This window comes from Ptiloglossa arizonensis, chromosome 10, assembly GCF_051014685.1.
Source record: "Ptiloglossa arizonensis isolate GNS036 chromosome 10, iyPtiAriz1_principal, whole genome shotgun sequence".
Lineage (NCBI taxonomy): Eukaryota > Metazoa > Arthropoda > Insecta > Hymenoptera > Colletidae > Ptiloglossa > Ptiloglossa arizonensis.
Genome location: NC_135057.1, coordinates 14,064,403 through 14,086,357, shown reverse-complemented (window position 1 = coordinate 14,086,357; position 21,955 = coordinate 14,064,403). Strand labels below are relative to the sequence as shown.

At 46.8% G+C, this 21,955-nt stretch overlaps 1 protein-coding gene across 6 annotated transcripts in view; it reads left to right on the top strand.

Moving 5' to 3' along the window:
* Positions 1 to 21,955, top strand: part of Plexa (plexin A) — a 463,061-nt gene that overhangs the window by 435,961 nt on the left and 5,145 nt on the right. For all 6 annotated transcript variants that reach the window (XM_076322385.1, XM_076322388.1, XM_076322386.1 and 3 more), the window contains 7 exons: positions 14,620 to 15,351; positions 15,755 to 15,880; positions 16,073 to 16,537; positions 16,906 to 18,584; positions 19,623 to 19,836; positions 19,968 to 20,151; positions 20,887 to 21,597. In XM_076322385.1, coding sequence (XP_076178500.1) covers positions 14,620 to 15,351; positions 15,755 to 15,880; positions 16,073 to 16,537; positions 16,906 to 18,584; positions 19,623 to 19,836; positions 19,968 to 20,151; positions 20,887 to 21,597 — 4,111 coding nt within the window. The remainder of the gene's footprint in view (positions 1 to 14,619; positions 15,352 to 15,754; positions 15,881 to 16,072; positions 16,538 to 16,905; positions 18,585 to 19,622; positions 19,837 to 19,967; positions 20,152 to 20,886; positions 21,598 to 21,955) is intronic.

Below are 21,955 nucleotides of genomic sequence, written 5' to 3'. Positions count from 1 at the left end.
CGGGCGTTATCTCGCATCCGGCGAGGCTCTCGCGAAACTGCGCAAGAAAAGCAAAGAGTATTATCGCGGCTTCTTTCTCGCCTCGATAATGCCCGGCACCGGAGTTCGATTTTTAAAAGTTCGCTAAGTCGACTGGAGGGTGGAATATCGCTTACGTTCGGAAGTCTATTTTCTTTCCGTACGGAGGAACAAGGATGGAGGGAAAGAAAAGTGGAGAAAATTCGTCGGGGAAAATGCGCGGGTCTTTTAAACTTTTCCTCGCGCGAGTTTCTTTTTCTGTCATATTTTACCCCGGTGTCGGAGTAGTTTTCACGATTAAACCAGGGGTCGGGAGAGATTTCGAAAAAAACTCGACGAGAACGAAGAATAATATCCATGTTTGCCCGCGTTGCTGATTTTTCATCCACGTGTACAACTCTACCGGTTTCGGAGCCTTCGATCCAATTTCGATCTCGAGACACGAGGTTCACGGTCGTACTTTATTTTTACGAGACTTTTAAAATTAACGACAGCTATATCGATACAGGTTGTTTTTATTATTAGAACCTTCCGTTGCGTAATTCTATCGATCGGGGGTAAAAAAAAAAAATACCTGTTAAAGTTCACCGAGGATATCTCCTTGCGAGAAGGCTTGCTTCGATGGGTATCGTTTATTCGTATCGTTGATGGATTAATTCGTGGACGTAGGAGTATCCGGAAAATTTCATCGCGCAATTTGTAAAATGGAATAAAACTCGCGCAATAGGGGTTCGAGGGCGAGGTGAATTTTCCGAGTTTGCCAAGTTGGTGGCGAGGAAGTTGCATTTGGAATTCTTCTTTTCCCTTGGGAAAGACGAGGATGCAGAATTCGTAAAAAGAAACGCGAGGCTTTTACAGCCCGTTTACGCTAAATTTGTATCGCTACAGTTCCGCGATACTGGTATAGTTTGTCTTATTAAACCGCTCGTAAAAAAAAAGAAACGTTACAGCGTCTTTTCCCATATCCGTAGTACGATCGGAGTTCCTGTTACCTTTTGTTCGCACGGAGAAAGAGATTGTCGTTTACGTTTCCTTTTTTTTTGTCGCAAAGTTTAACTTGGAAAATTTATTTCAATATCGATCTTGACTGGGGAAAATCGAGTATTTAAATCGTCGTTTAAATGTGAAAAATAAATCTCTATTTGCCGATGAATCACGTATCAACCTCGTTTATAATTCTTCTCGCTCTGGAACACCAACAAAGAAGAGAATCTACCTTCCGGAGGTAAACCAAAGATATAGTTACCTAAAGATACAGTCCGTACGGTTATTCACGTTCTCTCGGTACACTCGACACCCAAAGGGGGGCTCCATTCTCTAATAAATCGCATTTCACCATTGTCTCTACTCCGTTACTTCAAACTACCCCCCCCAAAAAATAGAGTTTACCTTCTCAAGGTGTTTATCTTTAGTCTCAAAGGTATAGTTACGTAAAGACATAGTTCACATACTTACTCGCGTTCTTTCGGCATACTCTCTGCCCAAAGGAGGTTCCATTTCCTAATAAATCGCATTTCAACGTTATCTCCGATCCCTGTTGCTCCAAAATACCAACGAAAAGGAGAGTTCACCTTCCCGAGGTAAGGGGACGGTTATCTTTAGTCCCGCGTAATATATTTAAATTCTTTCTCGAAATCGACAACGGAGGGGAAAATAAGCCAAATTACCAAAGAATATTAGAACTTCCCTGAACGGTGAAAAAAAAAAAAAAAAAATGGTTTCTACTACCTACCGGTGCACGATTCGCGTTATTCGTGCTCATTGGTTCGCGAATCAAGCGCGGGACGAATCGAAGATGAAATTCTCGAGGAATTCCACGGCATATATTAATACCGGTTTCCCCCGGATGCTGGGGGCGGTCGGTTTTTCGGTTTTCCTCGTACGTATTCGAGTGGAAAAATCACGATGGACGGTGAATTCCACGTCGACCGTGTCCAAGAATGCGTCAGAAAATTCCAAAGAAATACCAAGCGCGTGTTCTCCACTCGTGTAACGCGCGCGAGTCGTTCCAAGAGTCATTCGTATGCTCGCGTAATGCGAGTGCCGTGTTTAGATAAAACGAGGGAGCAGAAAGAGAGATAGAGAGGGAGAGAGAGGGTGGTTGAGAGGCGAGCGATTAATTTCTGATCGCTCTATCTCATTGTGTACTTTGGCCGGGAACGGCCGTTACCATCGCCGCGACGGATTTCTAAATTAATTTATTCCGTGAAATATAAATCCATTCGTGAACTTTATCACCGTGGAAACGGGACCACCCACGTGTACCCGGTTGTTTTATAATTATCAGGAATTCGATGGACACGGAGCCGTTGATGAACTTCTTCGCGCGACGTTTTCGAGCCATTGTTTCATTTCGCGCAGCCCAGATTTCGCTACGAATCGGTATCGACGGATAACGAACGACGTTAGGTATTACTATTCATTTCGTCGATCAATCAGCGTCGATACAGATTAAATTATATCGTATCGCAATGGCGGCGTACGCGGGAAGTTACCGATTCGAATATAATCCGCGGGCCGCGTGTGTCACGTTGTCCGCGCGAAATATAAAATTATTTTATTTTTATTCGGCTAATTTTCTTTGACGAATCGCCAACCGGGGATATGTGTCTTTCGCGTGTGGAATTCATTCCCGTGTTTATCGAAGCGCGTATTAAATCGGTACGGTGTACGGGTGTACGATAATTGTGACAAATATCGAGCGTTCTAGTTTCGGAAAACTCGAAGAGTGAGGAAAGTATCGTTACCGAAAACATTTTCGAATGAAAATGATCTTCGAAGTCACTTTCTTGGTTAACGTTAACAGGAAAGAAATTTAAAGAGTAATATCGTCACTGTTAATCGGACACTAAAATAATCGTTAACGTTAATAGGAAAGGGATGGAAAAATCACCACGGTTACCGTTGATAGGATACTAAAATTATCGTTAATATTAACAGGGAAGAAACCGTGAAATGAAACGATATTCGTATATACACGGTTGAACTCGACTTGTCGCTTGTCGCGGAACCGACAAAGGGACAGGGGGATCCAACGACGACATAAAGAGAAGTAAATTTATTTCGCAAATAAATAGTCGGAGTCAGCCGACCTGTCGCTCACTCGTTCTCACGACACCTATTCAGAAAACAAAGGCCTAAAAATACTCGAAGAAATTTCCTCGCGCGTCTCTTCCTGGTCCGTGTGCGCGCATACTGATACGCCGCGCGGCGAACCAACGTTGCACCAACAACGACGCGCATCCGCGGTTTTAATCTTGTCGTGCTCTCCTCGCATCGGTTCCGTCAGGACGTCCGAGACGTCTTGACAGGATGCAAGAAGCTGCCTCGAGCCTCGACGAGGGACTGCGCGCGAGCGGGTTAAGCTCCTTTCACACGGGACGACTCTCTCTCCCCCTTTGCATTCCTTCGACGATCGCAGCGGGCAATGTTCGGTTCGTTTCTCGACAATTTTCGTGTGTATCGCGTGCTCCGTTCAAAGAGAACAAAATTCACACCGGAACAACGTAACACGAAATCCTGATTTCCGAGAGAATTGCGCTTCGCAGGCAGTGGGAAAGAATTTTCGTTCGTTTCTTTAATATCGGTCTAGAAGTTTCGAGTTATTCTTTTTTTTTCTGGGTCGATTAAAGCAATAGAGTAGATTGCGCCCGGGAATAGAGATTCCTTCCAATTAAGAACACAGAGAAACCTAACGAAACGATAAAATCAATATGTAGAATATATACCTCGCCTTCATCGTTCGTCGGAGTGTATTTCTTTTCAATGTTTGTGTCCCTTGTACCGTGTTCTTATTACCAAGTTCTTTCTGCACTTTGATTTCTTAATTTCTTGTCTGGCCCCGATCCAAGTCCCCACGACCGGGATTTTTGTATTTCGAGAAATCCGGAAGCGTTTTCGCGACGAACGAATACGTAATTAGGTTCGCGGAGGGACTAAATTGTGCGATCGTAACCGCGAGAAAATAAAATTCCATTGTTCGTTTCCGTGGCGGTTGGAAAATTTGATACGATTCGCGTATCGAGCGACGCCCGGTTTCTATAAATGTTGCACGGGACGTTGCGTTTCGACGCCGAGCGAGTAATTTTTATATGAAAATTGACGCGGTACCGAGCCGGGGAAGATTGAAGACCGCGCCTGTTGATATCCGGCGAAACGCCAGCTTAAAAATATATACACGCCCGGTGAAATTTTAAATTGCATTACAAATCGACCGGTTCGCTGCCTCGAATCCACCTCCCCTCTCTCCACGCCCCCCAGCTCCCCTGGCGGGATTCGCGTTACACCCGAAAATTGACAGAGTTGAATTATAACATGCAAATCGACGCTCGTCGTGCCGAGAGCGCGCGCGGCGGCAACATCGATTCGGTGCTCGCGGTTCCTTCAATTTACGCGAGAGTTCGCGATATTGGCAGGATGATTCAAAAGCCGATGTCTCCGGCTAATTTACAGAAGCGTTCGACCCGTCGACGCGGAAAAAGAATACCAACGACCACCGCGAGCCAACGAACCTTTCTCGTGCGAGATATTGTTGCATCGCCCCGGGGGATCCCCACGTGTTTCTTACAGAACCAGAATATCGACGCTCGAACAATTTCCGATTAGGTTAACGATCTTTGTTTAGGTACTTTGGAGCAACAGAAATTTCAGGCGTTGAAAATCGTTTTCTAAGACTTCCCCGTTTGAAAGGTTGAAAGAAATGTATGTATACGTAATTGTATAAATTATACAGAAGTGTATATAAAAATAATCCGAAAGGCTAAATGTTGAAAATTGTGTATATGCGTGATTGTATAAATTATACAAAGGTGTACGCAAAGAACAGCTTGAGCGAGGAAAGATCGTCTAAAGAGAGCCAACACAGGTATATGTTACCTATATGTGTATACCGGGGTCGGACACAATAAATTGGCCGCTCAAGGTCACTGAAAGTGTCCCCCCACTTATAATTCCCTTTCTCTCGTATCTTCGCGCAAACCTGCAGATGTCGTTGAGAGGAGAAAACGTAAATCCTGAAGGGAAATTCCTCTAAATTGGTTCCGAAATTGAAACAAATGTTCGCAGAGCTTACGGCCGATTCTAAATAAAGACTACTCGAAATTGTAATATTCCGCTCACTGCTGGTATCGAATTCTTCCCGAGCCGAATCGTCTCTCCGTCTTTCGAACCGTCGAGCGAGCTGACAGGACGTAATAACAGTGGAGGGGAAGTAGCCACGAGCGGCCAATTAATTTTCTTCCAACCGACTTACAACGATCGACCGTAAATCGCTCCGAAAATAAAATTCACGGACTCCCCTGGGAAAAATAGCCGCGTTTCGATAAACCCTTCCCGTATCGCACGGACCACATTCTCGTCCCCATAAATAATGCTAAATATCCAGAGACGCGTGCTCGGGAACGGTTGCCAACGTTTTTTTTTTTCTTTTCCCCTCTCCCGAACCACGGACTCGCTTGATCGTGTTTCGAAGAAAGAGGTCTTCGTTCCAGTTTCCCGAGCGACGTTTCGCGGCTTCCGGCGTCGCATCGATCCTTCGATCCTTGTCACAGCCAGACGACGAGTGAACTAATTGCCGGAACATCGAGCACACAACGCGCTTAAGCCGGATTTCGAGCGGCCATTAATGCGCGCGAACGTGCGAGCACGTTAACGTGGGACGTACCAACACGCTCCGGCTCGAAATCGATTCAGGAATGTTGACGCTCGATTCGTTTCTTTTTTTTCTTTTCCCCCCTCCTCTCTCCCCCACCCTTGACCCCTCTCCCGTCCCCGTTCCGTCGTCCGAACACCGATACTGTGCCCACGCTCTTTCGCGCGTTCCTCGCGCGCGTATAAAATGCTCACCGACTCGAGAGAGCATCGAGAACAAGAGCAAATGACCGAGAGAGAGAGAGAGAGAGGGGGAACGAAGACGGAGGAGGGGCGAGACGTGCAACCAAGGCGAGTAATTAAGACGTCCACCAAGTTCTCGGTAGCTTTGTATCGGGCGTTATTAGTTTCTTTGTGTCTGGCGATCGGACGGGGATAAAAAGACGGATGGCCCCTTTTATTTCCACCCGGATCGCGATTTCTTTGTACCCTTCAACCCCTCCTGAACCCCCTCTTATACCACGCTTTTCGCCTCTATATTGATTCCTCGAGGTTTGTTCTTTGTAGTCGCGCGGTTATTAAGTCGAGTTACGTTCGCACCGGGTCTCGGGACACGACTGCTATGACGGGGTTCCAACGGTGCTGGTGGTGGTGGGGGGAGATCGTGCGCCCGTTTAATTGAGGGTTCGAGGGAAGTGGTGGGGAACCGATAACGCTCGCGGAGTGGGGGAAGAGCTCCCACTCCACCGTCTGGATTGATAAATTTTGCGCTCACCTTTGACCCTCGATACTTTTCCTCGTTCGAACGGTTCCGTCTTCTTGTTTGTCTTGCCCTTCCATCCGACCCTTTCCATTTTGATGGTTTCTTCGTGGTTGAGGGAGCGATTAACCGATTTTTCTTCCGTTTTGTCCGTGTGCGGCGAGACGCGAGAAAGTTGTTCGAGTAATTCGACCGCATTTCTCGCGTTGCTTCTTTTTTTTTACAAGTACAGAGTGCTCCGGTACCGAGAACCACACGGCATATTTAGGAGATAATTTCCAGCAGGGAATATTGCGAGACAACGTTTTGCATCTTCTTTAGAATTTTAGTTAAGAAGTTCACAAACCCAACAGAATTTTTGTCAATTTTTATGCAATTTTCGAAACAACTACACGATTAAGGGTTCATTTTACACGCTTCAAGATCTATATTATTCACACCTTTGACACAAAAAAGTGAAAAACGCGTCCGTGTACCCTGCAAACAATTCTCAAGTTACATACTTTACGAATCACCCTGTAGACAACCCTCGACGAGCCCTTATCGCGTTTCGAGAACGATCGACCGTAGGGAAACATCCACGCGACGTCTTCCGAACCGAATATTACGCGTTTCGATCGCACGGAGGAAAGAAATAAAAAAAAAACAAATATCACGGTGAAAACTCGCGCGACGAGATATCTATTTCATTACCATTCCGCGTGAGATGAGAGATACGCAGTGGATAATTGAGGCCTGCCGATCCGCAGGAATCCCGCGGTGTTGGTGTCGACGATAATTATATTATTATATTTAACAAGCTTCAGATGCGATTAATCTTTCGTTCTCGACGAGTCCGCGATAATCGTGGGAAAGCTCAATTGGATCGATCGGACCCGAGCAGCTTTTCCAAAGGTTCGTAAATTTCTCGCCCGGTTCTCAGATCATTTTCGATGACCGACAGAGGAAACGAAAAATGCGCAGGATGGTACACCGGAACGAGCTCGTAATTAAGACGTCCGCCTATTTCACGGTAGCTTGGTGATTATAACAATTTTCTGCGCGCGTATCGATCATGCCCGAGCACCCCTTAAACATCGAAGTTGGTTCCTTTTTTTTTCCAAATAGTTGTTCGTCTCCCTCGGTGTATCCGCCTCTCGGTTGCGCCATCCTGACCCCTGGTCCATGGGACTCGGAGAGTTTCTTCTGTCCGCCTCCGCGAAGGAATATATTTCACTTTTACGGTTCAATTTCCGCCCAACCGGTATCTTGGACGGCGGATCGGCGTTCGCGAGAAAAAAAACGTGGCAGAGAGGGGACGAATCACGAGAAATAATGTGACCAGAAGCAGAACGAACGCGATGCTAAACGGGGGAGATTTGGTATAGTGACTTATCCATGGGCAGATTGGGGTGCTCTTGACGAAATAATCTCGAGCTTCCAGAAACCACTCGGTTGGTTTTATCGATCTCTTTGTGGATATGCGCTAAAATTATTCGATGAAATAACGCGGCAAAATTATCACGAGATTAACAAATGTCGCGTGTAGGTATCGTTTTTAGTTTTCATTTATTTATTAAACACACGCTCGCTCGTTGCGCGTTATCGCGAACGATTTAGATAAATCCAACTCCTGGATTTTAAATACGATTTCATCGATCCTTTTTCCCCCCATTTTTTTGTCATACGTGTGACGTGCAATATAATGGAAATTATCCGAATTATCTACCGTTGAGGAAATTATTTTAACACGTACTTACTAGTTAAGGAACCAGTACCAATTTACGAAGCGTACCACGTACTAACTTCAACGGATCGCTTATCTTAACCTGTCCGAAGTATAACGTGCTCCGCAATAAATAAAAAATAGAACCCACGCTGGTGAAGATAACGTCGAAAATAATAAGATCCACGACTTGTTTAAATTCATTTAAATAATAACAACGTAACAATGGCTTAACGTCACCGTCGTTAATAATAACGAAGTTCGAGCCACGTTAATCTATATTTAAAAAAAGGGAAAAAGAAAAAATATAAGTGAAGATCGCAATTAGATATTCGCGACTCGATTCCTCGATAATATAATATATTTTTGAATACGAAAGTCTAATAGGAAGATCAATCAGAAAATTTATTCCAAGTATAGAAATGTATAGAACGACCACTTAGAAAAACTTCCTGGACACGCCTATTCGTCCTTAGGATACGCCTCTCATCCTTTGGGCCACGCCCTCCCCTTTAAGACACGTCCCTTAAGACCACGCCTCCCTTACGACACGCCTCTTTTTCCTTTAGGCCACGTCCTCTCCCCTTTGGTGATAAAAATGGGACAAATGTGAGATGATATTTAATCGTGTATCGAGTATTCGTTGAACGGCAAAATTAAGACAAAAATGATATCGAGTATAGAAACTGCAGCGTAAAATAACGCGTTTTAAGCTGTCCACCCTAGACATTTTCCGTATAATAATACGGGAAATGTCGGTTTGAATTTCTATTTATTTCGAGCGAAACGATTCGTCCTTGAAGAGGTTAAGGGACCAGCACGTGGTTGGGAACCAGATGTCTCGAACGTTGACTCATCGCTTCATAGAACGACTATTACAAAGGCATTTCTTCCACTCGTCACCGGAGATACAAAGAGATACCTAAATATAAATTAATGTCTTTTTAGGAACGAGTTAACGAGCGGAGGATTTTTTACTCTGTGTTTTTCTCCCGCGTTTTGTTCACGGACCTAACGAGACAAAAACCGTAGACTAATGGATAGGTCGATGAGATCGGTTAACTTCTTAACACCGAGCTTAAAGAGTAACGGATTTTTAAAGTCGATTAACCTCGGTCCGTTCTTCGGGTTTTATTCGACCTATCGCGACCTCGTAATATATTACTTTCCCATAATTGAATCGACGAGTCGAAGAAAAGTACAAGACCAAAAACCACGTTTTAAGATATTTAAAGAAACAACTTTCACACTCGTTAAATTCAAGAGACTACCTGAAAGACAAGTACATGGTATTCATCTCTATCAAGTGTTTTATTCAATAAGCAATGACTGCTCTCTCCATATTCTCCTGACACGTACTACAGTTAGCCCTTTAAAAAATGCCACCTGTATAAATATTAACGTAACCGAACACTCTTTGTTCAATCTCAAACCTTCGAATGCCGACTAGAACGTCCAACTCGTCACTTTCAAAGGTCAACTTCTCAGCTGCGCACAGTAGATCCTGAGGTCATCTTCCCAGCTCCCAACTGTACATGGAAAATAAACGAATCGCCACGTGGTTCATGAGTCTCCGAATGGTGAAAGACGCCATCGGTAAAGAAAACGAAAACCGTAGAAAATCGTTAGGCGCGTGAGAGCATTACGGTTTTTCATATCCGTCGATCGACGTCGACGTCGTCTCATCCCACCCACGAGAAACGGCTCGGCTGGTTATCGTTGGGAGCATGGAAGCCTAACGGGCAGCCTTAACCCTTTATTTTCCAACCGTTTAATTGCACGGCGCGCATGCATCGGCCGCGATGAACCGCACGATAGAAAGGAGACAAAGTTCAAGACCGTGGCGAGGAGAGTCGAGGCGGCGGCCGACCGTGGGCCTCCTCGGGGACGAGAGAAAGAGAGGGGGGGCCCAAGGGGGCCCAAGGGGGCCCCTCGTAGAAGGAAGCAGCGTCCTCGGGGAACGGTCGGCGCGCGACCTCTGCCCCGAATAACGAATCGACTTGCCCCGGGACAGCCGATCACGCTCGCCGCGAACTATGTTGCAATCTCTGTCCACGTCCGGCGTGCAGAAATAATAACAATAATTATCCTGGCTACCGCGGACCTGGTGGTAGTGATGTTAATTGCACGGCTCGCCCGACCGGGTTCCATCGCGGCTTCTCTGAGCAAAAAACGCGTGCCGCGTGATTTTTACCGCCTTCGAACGACCACCCCCCTCGAGGGGAGTCCGATGATACAGCTACGTGCACGCGGACGCGGACGCGGACGCGCGCGAACCTGTGTACGCCCGGTGTGGATTCTTGCGGGAGGAAAAAATATCGACACGAAGAGGGTCGATGGTTACTTTAAATAGACGCGGGGTCAACCGAGATCGAACCAAGGGGGCGAAACAGTCGAGGATGTAAACGCCCCCTTTCGTGGAACACCGAATTCGAGACACATCGGGGGACTCACTGTTCCTTGAGAAATCTCTCCGTGAATTCAGAGAATTTATCACCTGGAGGTGATTTCGAAAGATGATCGAAAGTTTCGAGGAGGAAGTGTTGCGCGACGAGAGAATTGAGAAGTAATTATGGAGAATTGTATATTTTGGGGATGAAATGCGTCGAGAAGGACCTGAGAAAGTTACACTTGAAGAATTTTGGGTGAGAAGTATCCCGAACGCATAGAACTCGTCTTTGTAAGTTTACAATGCGACGAAATGACTGAAGAGTAACTTTAATCGTCAAGTAACGCGTCACTTCTTTCGTTGGATTGCACGCTCGAAGTATTTGGGTAAAAGATAATCCCGGACACGTGTAACTCGTCCGTGTAAGTTTCTAATGCAACGAGAGGGCCAAGGAGTGGCTTTAATGATGGAAAAACGATATATTTCGAGGACGCAATAGGTCGAAAATCAGCCGAGGAATGCACACCGGAGTTACGATCGTTCGCAATAGTTTTCTCGACCCCCGGGGCGCTGGATTGCAGGGAGAAAGATAAATCTTCGGATGTCGTATTGGGTCAGACGTTTCAGTCAGCCTTCGTAACACTTGTGACCGAGCAGGAATTACTCGACGGTGTCCACATTCTACTTACTCATTCCCCTTAACGCGGTACCCATCGCTCTTCCTCTCTGCGATACGCTCTACCCGAACAGTAAATTGTACGTAACGGTTATTAATATCTTCGAACGCGGACCGGGTACTTTTTCGATCGTAAACGCATCCATGAACGCGTGGTTAAACGTAAATGAAAACTGTTTAAGGCATCTCACCCCACGGCAAATACGTATACGAGTGAGAATCGAGGTTAGGTTTCGTAACACCTCTTAAACACGCGCTTATCCTAAGTATATACTTGTTTTTGTACACGTATTCGGGCACGGTTGTATTTGCGCTCAAGCGTGCCGAAAACGTTCAATAACGATAACAATGATCAGAAAAGGGTACTTTTTTCCTTTTCGTTGCACGTGTATCCGAGGTAACAGGGAAAATGAACAAACTCTTTGTTCGTATCGAGCTGTACACGGTTGAAAATAAAAAGACTGTTAATTATAAAATTCGAAATTACCAAATATATCGAAGCACCGAAGTTGCGAATTTTTTCAACGGCGTGAAAAATCCATTTCGCGATCAACTTTTCGCGGAGAATCGAAGCGAATTTTTCGTCCCAACGATCCGAACTCAATTTAAAAAAAAAAAAAAAAAAAAAAAAAAAAAAAATCGGCTCTCGCTATCGTGAGGAATAATAGGCGGGGCCGGCCTGCCCCTTCGCTCCCCTGCTCCTTTTGTTCCTGTCAAAATTTTTATTACACGGCGAAAACTCGTTTGAAACTTGAATATTAGTTTCCGCGCCCGAGCTAATAAACGCTTTTCAGCTTTATCGTTTAATCAGGCTTTTTTTTTCTGCCCGCGCGGGGATAGATTTTGCAGAACCGCCGCTTTGAAGCCATATTAGCTCGGTGTGTTTAAAATAGAATGAAGCGTGGACCGTGGGGGGTGACGGGGTAGGGATAGGAGGGGAAAAGAGGGGGGCGAAAAAAAGAAGAAAGTGCAGCGTATAGAAAATCGAGTGAGCACACTCGAGGGAGAAAGCGTACGTACAAAGCGTAAGGACGTAACGAGTGAGAGATGACATATTTAAAAACCTCGCGCGAAAGAGATAGAACCGTGGACGGGCGTGAAAGAACGGTTATTTTCTACGGGTTAAAAAAAAAATAAAAGGATACAAAAAAACACCGACGGGAGAGTGTTTCTTCATCCACCATGAAGCAGCGCGATCAAATTGTTCGAAACGCGGCCGTGGAATTTCCTTCGTGGTACAAAGAAGCTTCGGTCGTTGGCTAACCTGGCCGTTGTCGCGTATACGTGACTGTGCCAGCCGGCGGTTATCGACCGCTGTCACGTATACGTGATCTTGCTCTTGGTAGACTCGAACGAATAAATAAAGAATGTGCCGCCGACCGGAATAGTTTATCGACTCGAATGTTCTTAACCGATGTTTGGGTCCTTCGTATAACGTATATAAAAAGGAATTTTCATTTTTTATTTAATACGAAACCGCTCGTCGAATACCTACTTGTTTTCAGAGATTCCAAAAATAATCGTGGACAATCTAAATAGACTATAATTCCTATGGGAGGAATACCACAGTTCTAATTTCAGTCAACGAACAAGACAATTTGCATTTCTTCCAATTGAATAATTCAATTGTCCTGAAGTATTACCAATACGTTTCAGGAAAATTGGAAAAAAAAAACTATAGCTAAATATATAACTTTTCACAAAATTGATCTTGCTTCTTTAACAGATTAGTGCCTAATAGAAGCCCCGATTTAAAAGAATCCTTACTCGAAACGTTACTTTCGAAAAATTCCAAGTATAATTCCGACCAACAGCCCCAGAGAAATTCACCGCACGGCAGCTTGTTACGAGAACGCCTGTATCTTCTATACGCGTGGAGATTGTTTGGCAAAAATTTACGCAAATATCGTTGAAAGTGCGCACTTTCGTTACATCGGTGAAACATTCAGATCGGACGATTGGTATCGCGTAGAAAAATGTCCAAACCTCTGCTGTTTCTCAACGCGGTTTAAATCGTCCCCTCGGAGCGTACCGGGTGGTAAGATGGAACCAACGACAGTGTTAAACGTCTCGCGAGACACAGAGCGTCGCGATGTCGCGGTAAAGACATTCTCTCTCCCCGTAGTAGCGGTGATTATTAAACTTCCGCATTTTCTCGCGAGTCGTCTCGTCTAGGTCCCCCACCCCCTCGGTCAACAGATTAAACGCCAACGGAGATAGCAAAGCGGTCAGGCTGTACACGCCCTGTTGTGTTTTTAACGTCGGACAAGTAACCGCCGAAAGGTTCCGCGGAGGCTGGTTTATCATCCCGTGTGATTACTGTTATCCGAGTCCCGTGGAGGGTCTGGCCTTTTTATTAGACGAGGGAACGTAATTCCAGCCGAAAGGGTGGGGAGAAACCTTCCGTGATCGTTCCCGGTCGTTCGGTGAAAGCTCGTCGGTGGCTAAGATTTAATTTGCGACCCTTTAACCACGACCGCGAACAAGCCACTCGCGGTGAAATCCGAGAAAATGAATGCCTGGTCCCGAACGAGCACCGACGATGACGCCGGCTGGCTGGCTGGCTGCCGACAGCCCACCACGCGAAACTACGTCGCGAAATGACGAACGTAAATTTTACTTTGTAACGCGCGCGTCCGTCCGGCTACCATCTGTCCGCGCTTCGAAATTAATCGGTGCCCCCCTCCGTGTATAGCGAATTCGAATGTTCACGGGGAACGGGGACCGCGTAGGGGACACCACGGAACGGAACACCTAACCGGGCCACGTTCGCGCGGCCCCGGTGATTATCGGTTAATATTTAATAAATATTGAAGCGAACGACGCGCCGTTTGTCTTCCTCGCGTGGACACGCCGGGTAGATCGGGTGTACGGACATCGTTTCGACGTGCATATTTAATTTTTCATACCGTACCCCCTCCGCGCTCACTGTTGGTCGTTTCGATGAATAAACCATACGCGAATCGCGCGAATCCCTTCCTACGCGAAGAAAATAAGTTCCGATTTCTTGTTAGCGAGCGACTCGGTCCACCGATCTTCGAATTCTCGACCATTCGGGGGAGAGAAGTTCTACTCGAGGACAGGGGAGGGTTTTTTTTTTTCGTTGGAGGATGACCGTAAATTGTAGTCGTTCAGCGAAGACGCGAGAGAACTGGGGCCGAGACGGACGGTGTGTACGGATTTGTATAGGAATTGGAACGATCGTTCCAGTGGGGGACGAATCGTTAAAATATTTACGGTAGTTTCGGTGAGATTAACGCGTCGAGTGGTCCGCCAATTTCGCGCGGGTCAACGACGGTCCACGTTTATGAAACGCGATTTAAAACATCCGCGAGACTTTGGAAATAATTGACGGGAAGAAGAAAGCTATCGTTTCTAATTTCCATACGGTTACTCGAACTTTGAGCATTACTTCCGCTGCAAGGAAGTCCAAACTCGCGTAATCGAATCCGCTCTAACGGTATCTTCTTTTTCTTTCTCAGGTGGTGGTGGAGAGTTCGACCATAGCCTTAGAGTACGGCGACCTGGAGATCGATAGGAACTCGGTGGTGAACGCGGACCTTCTGTTCGATTCTCAGCTGATGCACCTGTACGTAATGACGAACAAAACGGTCTCCAAGGTCAAAGTGCAGGAATGCTCGGTGTACAAGAGCTGCTGGGACTGTCTGGGAGCCAAGGACCCTTACTGCGGTTGGTGCTCGCTCGAGAACAAATGCAATTTGCGTAGCGACTGCCAGGACGCGGCCAAGGATCCACTCTACTGGATCTCCTACAAAAGCGGCAGATGCATCGCTATCACGACCGTGACACCCGACCAGTTGCAACGCACCACCGCCAGAACCCTGGAGCTGGTAATCGAGAACCTACCGACCCTACCCGGCGAGTTCCTCTGCGCCTTCTCTACTCCGGATAAGACCTTGATCACGAACGCCTCGAGGAAATCCTTCGGCGTGAACTGCACCACTCCGAGAACCGATCTGCTGCCCTCGATTCTCCCAGGGGAGCATCACTTCACCGCGAAACTGTCCGTGAGGATGACCAACGGCCCGGACCTCGTCGCCACCAACTTCACCTTCTTCGACTGCAACACCTACAGTTCGTGCACCCAGTGCGTGTCGTCCAGGTTCCCTTGCGATTGGTGCGTCGACGGACATCGATGCACCCACGACACCGCCGAGAACTGTCGGAACGATATCTTGGTCACGGGAGTCAGCGTGAGTATCTTAAAAGTTCTAAATACGATCAGTGGATAGGACAAGCTCGTATCACTTTTCGATCGTTCTAAATGTACGTGGACGTTTGCTAAAGAACATTAGGGAACCTGTACATTTGTGAAATTTTGAAAAGTTACACTTACCGAAGTAGACTGAACAAAAGGTGCTCACATTTCCCTTGCACGTGGCATTACGTTCCTCTTAATCCAGGTGACGTCTTACCAGCTCTGAACAGTACTGTAAGGAGCTGGTAAGATATCAGCCAGGAATTACGAATAATATCTGGTGAGACGTTTTGGTCGATCTTCGAAGGTTCACTGTCGAAGTGACGCGAGCCCTCGATGCTCACGATCGTCCACCGTCATCGAATACTCGTTTCTAACGCCACGTTTGATTATTTCAGAGAACGGGGCCGAGTTACAGAAGTGGGCCGGCGTTCTGTCCTACCTTGAACGCCACCGAGTCTCAGGAGATACTGGTGTCTTCCGGTATCAAGCAGGTTATCCGCGTCAAAGTGCACATCATCGGGGTAAGCATACCGCGCGTCGATCCTCGTGCGAGAATCCCGTTAATATCTATCGCGTTAATATCATCCGAAGGTTTTCACGGGTCGTTAGCGAGTCTTTCACCGTGGATCATTGTCGTAGACGGTAGAGACGACGCGGTGCTCGAGAGACGATCGACGTCCAACTACAGGGAAACGTATCTCTTTCTTTTCCAGCAATTCATCGTCCAGACTCGGTTCGTCTGTCAGTTCAACATAGAGGGCCGGGTGACCAGCGTCAACGCGCGTTTATTGGGGGACACGATTTACTGCGAGGAGAACGAGTTTTCGTACACGTCTCGCGCCCCGAACATCACCGTACCGTTTGCCGTGATCTGGGGCGGCTCCAAACCCCTGGACAACCCCAACAACATCCATCTGGTGATATACCGATGCCGCGACATGGCCGACAATTGCGGAATGTGTTTGGGCCTGTTGCCCAAGTACGACTGTGGCTGGTGTCAGAGCTCGGACAGATGCCAGGTGAAGAAGCACTGCGACAACGGAACAACCGGGGTCTGGTTGAACAGCAACCAAACTTGCCCGAACCCCGAGATACACACGTTCGAACCGATGATGGGTCCCTGGGAAGGCAACACGAACGTCACGATACGCGGCATCAATCTGGGTAAAACGTTCTCGGTAAGAAACCCCATCTGCTATGTGTTTTCCGTAGTTTAGCTCCTCCTTGACTCGTGATCGGTAGAGATCCTGTTGTGTTCTTCTTGCAAACTTTTATTATTCCTTGGGACCTATGGAACACCAACTGTACTTTCACGATCCCTTGAGACCTGTGAAACACCAATTGCACTTTCATAATTCCTTGGGATCTGTAGATGCTCCGTTAAAATGTTAAATTACCAGAATTATCCAAGACCATCCTCCAACAACCTCCTCTACCGACCATTTCAATTGTCGATAAACATTTACACGAATTTCTTCTTCTTTCTAAAAATATTCTAAAATATTCTCCTACTTGGGAACTTGCAATGAATATCTGCACATTTCAGGACATCTACCGCGGTGTGATCGTCGGCGGAATGCGGTGCCAACCGTACGAGGAACTCTACATGCGTACGAAGCAGATCGTCTGTCGCGTGGATGGCCCGGGGATGATCGGAGTGAAGCGTGGCCCGGTGATCGTGGAGATCGAGGACTTCAGGGGCCAGTCGGAGTACAACTTCGAGTTCGTGGATCCGCAGATATACTCCATATCGCCCAAGTACGGTCCGTTGAGCGGCGGAACTACCGTGAGGATCACCGGCAAGTACATGAACGCTGGTAGCACGATCAAGGCCTACATCCACGGGCTACCGTGCTCGATCATCAGCACGGAGACCAGCTACGCTCTCTGCATGACCAGCGCCAGCAATGAGAAACTCAACGGTGAGGTGAAGATGACCTTCGACGGTGCGTTCCGTGTCTACGAGGGTTACTTCGAGTACGTGGACGATCCGATCATCGACAGCGTGGAAAGCGGTGTCGCGAGCCAGATGAAGACCCCCAAGGGTATACCAGCCGGTGGTATCAAGATACGGGTGACGGGGAAGAACCTTGGTTACATACAAAGCCCGCAGATGTACGTCTACTACGATGAGAAGATGTTCGTCTCGCAGTGCGAGGTACACAGCCAGGAGAGTATGGTCTGCAAGTCACCGACGATCGAGGTGCCCGAGCACGTGGTCGTAGACGAGGAGAAACCGTTGCAACTCGAGTACGGATTCCGTATGGACAACGTGACCAAGGTGCAGAATCTCACGAAACACGGTTTCAGTAACTTCCATCTCTACCCGAATCCGATTTACGACGAATTCAACGAGGAGATCAAATACTACAAGAGCGACTATCTGACCATCAACGGCCAGTACCTGGACCGCGCCTGCAGTGAATCGGACGTCATCGTGCACATTGGGAACTCGTTGTGCAACGTCACTTCCCTCTCGAGGCAGCAACTCACCTGTAAACCTCCCCTAACGCAACCACCCGCCATGGACTCCGAGGAACTATCCAACAAGCAAGAATTACCGGAGGTCATAGTGATCGTGGGTGGTACGCTCCGTTACAACATCGGGAAGCTGAGCTACGCGATGCCAGCCGGTCTCAACGGACCCCTATCCAAACCAGCGCTGATAGGAGTGATCGCGGCCATCGTTGTCCTGGTCTTCGTGTTTATCGCGTTCCTCATCGCCTACCGACGTAAATCCACCGAGAGCAACCGTGTCCTGAAGAACATGCAAGAACAGATGGACATCCTCGAGTTACGCGTAGCTGCAGAGTGCAAGGAGGCGTTCGCCGAGCTGCAAACCGAGATGACGGATCTCACCGGCGACTTAACCAGCGGTGGTATACCCTTCCTCGATTACCGTACATACGCCATGATGATACTGTTCCCCAGCGACGACAACAGCCCCGTACTGCAATGGGACCGACCCGAGCTGGCCCGCAAAGAAAAGGGTCTGCGTCTCTTCGGTCAACTGATCATGAACAAAACCTTTTTGTTACTGTTCGTACGCACCCTGGAGAGCAATCGGTACTTCTCGATGAGGGACAGGGTGAACGTCGCCAGCCTGATCATGGTCACGCTCCAGAGCAAGATGGAGTACTGCACGGACATCCTGAAGACGCTCCTCGCGGAGCTGATCGAGAAGTGCACGGAGGGGAAGAGCCATCCGAAGTTGTTCCTTAGACGGTGAGACACACTGCGCGAATTTAGTCTAGTGAAAATCGAATCACTCGCGATGGGCTACATTCTTCTATTGTATTTTCATTGATTTCTCTTCACAATTTTCGTAACTATGTTCAGAAGGTCTATTCCCAATTTTGAACATTTACTTTCGGATTCTCTGTCCAATTTTAAGGCTTTGTCTCTCGAATTTCGAGAAATTGACAACGCTGCGAAATATCTAAATATCGTTCGTTTCGATCCCTTCGTTTTCATCCGACTCCGAACGATCGCGAAACATTTTTCCACGTTTTATCGCAGGTGTAATTCGTTCGGGAAACAAATTCAGCACTCCATAGTGTTTTTTTTACCTCACTCGAGAAGTGAACATCTCGAGAGGGACAATTTTTTTTTTTGTATTCGAATCCGCGCAAATTTGTAGAGCATTCAAGAGCACTGGACGCGTACTTCGTCGTTTTTACTGGTAAACGATTTAACAGGGTGAAACCGTTCGAAGTTCGCCAACCGTAACACTCTTCCCAGAATCGATTCCGAACCATTCATTTGATAAAAAGGAAATAATTGATTCGAACGTTTTTGAGCGTAGAATCGTATCGATTCGAAATATTTAATTGTTAACAATTTTCGAAAGGGCGCTTCGGAAATTTATATTACCGTTCGATTTTTACTTATTCTATTAATGGTCGAACATCGATTTTATCGTTCGACGATAAATTAAATTACACGATCCGTTACGGAAGGAATTTCCCAAAAATGTTAAAATTTCGAAAACTCGTGACAATTACGAAATTCAATTATTTAACACTTTAAATCTCGTTTAAGCCACGAGACTTATACTTCGCGAAAATTAATTACCCAACACGAACAGTATAGAGTTATACGAGTGGAAGATTGTGAAACTGTGCGTCTCACTCCCACTACTGGGGGCGTGGACCTAGCCACGCCCCCAAGCCACACCCTCGAGGATATTTTCTAAACGAAGAAGCTATACTTGCCAGATACGTATTCGTGTTGTTTGTTCACGATGTTCTGCTCGCGTTTCAGAACGGAGAGTGTCGCCGAAAAGATGCTGTCAGCTTGGTTCACCTTTCTCTTGTACAAATTCATGCGGGAATGCGCGGGAGAGCCGTTATACGTGTTGTTTCGCGCGGTGAAACAACAGGTTGATAAGGGTCCCGTCGACGCCATTACGTCCGAAGCACGGTACTCATTGTCGGAAGAGAAACTGATCAGACAGTCCATCGACTTCAAGCCCATGGTAAGAACGTTCGTTCCGGCGCACAGGGTACATCTCAATCTGTTCTGTCCTCTGTGCTACAAATTCGAACGAATCGCGTAGAAATTACGATTTCAATCGAAAAAAATAATTATACAACCCTCGTCTTTCAGACGGTCTACGTTTCAATATCGCAACAAACTGTGTTCGTCGGTGGCATGGATCCAAATACGGAAAACGTGCCTGTTAAGGTCCTCGATTGCGACACAATATCCCAAGTGAAGGAGAAAGGACTGGACACCATCTACAGGGCCACACCTTACAGCCAAAGGCCCAGGAAGGACGACCTCGATCTTGGTGAGTTTCAGGAATCTTGAAAGAAGATCCAAAGAATACGTTGAGCGTTGTCTCGATAGTGGTTCTCTTCCGTATCCTTATCTCGAGGACTCGCGACAGCTGGAATTTAGTGAATTTTCAGTGGACACGGTCCATCCATAAGGTTCTCGATAGTAATTTTCCGCGGTACAAGGAAGGGACCTCTCGTAGAATGTTCTCGCGGAGCTTGCACCCAGAGACATCGGACCTTGTAGGCGTTACATACGAATAAAGCGTTACCGGTACACATCTTCGTGTTCCCACCTACGCGTCTAAACCTTCAGGAATGTCGTTCGGGGAGAATTAGAATCTTGTTGGCCATTGAATCGGATAGAGTCTTGCGCTAGAGCTTACACTTCTGGAACCGTCGAGCCGCCTGAAATCGGATCATTGTACTTGGGAATCTCAACTCTCTTCGTACCTGTTCTTATACATAATTCGTTAAATATGCATATCGTGACCAAGAATCTCACGGGAGAATTAGAATCGTCTCGTTCGTCGAACTCTATCGAGCTGTGTTTATTTTTGTCGTGTATAATTTGTCAGTTCACCGTACTCAAGGATGTCCACGATATTTGTTAGAACCGTATCGTGAAAAGTAGAAACATTCGATAATTTATCGACGTATTGTTTTATAGAATCAGTAAGTGCTGTTTAAAAGTTTACGAGTATTAGATTTCGTGTCCTGTAAGCAATTTAATTTCTCTTTCACGACAGAGTGGCGAACCGGGGCGTCCGGAAGATTGATCCTCTACGACGAAGACTCGACAACGAAGACGGAGGGCGAATGGAAGAAACGGAACACTTTGAACCATTACAGGGTACCGGACGGGGCGTCGCTCAATTTAGTTTCCAAGCAGTCGTCGATCTACAACCTGTCGATCCTCTCGGAGAAGACGGACAAATCGCACAAATACGAGACCCTGAACCTTAGCAAATTCAGCTCGGCCAGTCCCCCGTTGTCCCGTGCCACGTCACCGTTGAATCAGAACCACGAAGGAGGACTGAAGTGCTGGCACCTCGTCAAACACCACGACTCCGACGCGCGAAAGGAGGGTGACCGTGGCAACAAGATGGTGTCGGAGATCTACCTGACGAGGTTACTGGCAACGAAAGGCACCCTCCAGAAATTCGTCGACGACCTGTTCGAAACGATCTTCAGTACCGCCCATCGAGGCTCGGCCCTCCCCCTCGCTATCAAGTACATGTTCGACTTCATGGACGACCAAGCTCTGCAACACGGCATATCCGACCCCGAAGTGGTTCACACATGGAAGAGCAACTCCCTTCCGCTTAGGTTTTGGGTCAATCTCATTAAGAATCCGAATTTCATTTTCGACATACACAAGTCCAACATCGTCGATTCGTGTCTGTCCGTGGTAGCGCAGACGTTCATGGACAGCTGTTCCACTTCGGATCATAGATTAGGTCAGTACCGTCGAGCCTGTTTTACCGAAAAGTAGAATATATATTTGTTCGCGATTTAAAGTCTATATTGTTCCGTGAATATCCAAGTTGCAGTATTTTCATAAAGCAAAGTAGCACGGGGTCTCTGTTGGATCAATTCGATCGAAATTGTGAGTAAAGACGTCTGAATATTTTTGAAGAACCGTAGAATTCTTTGGGGAGGATATTTCAATGTAAATAAAATCGATGGACGATTATAAATTGAAACACGAGGCCTGGTCGAATTTAATACGTTGTAAATGTCGAGAGTAATCAATCTATTCGTGTAAAATTCGATTCGGGAGGGTCTCGATTTCGATACTGTTTGATGCTACGTCAC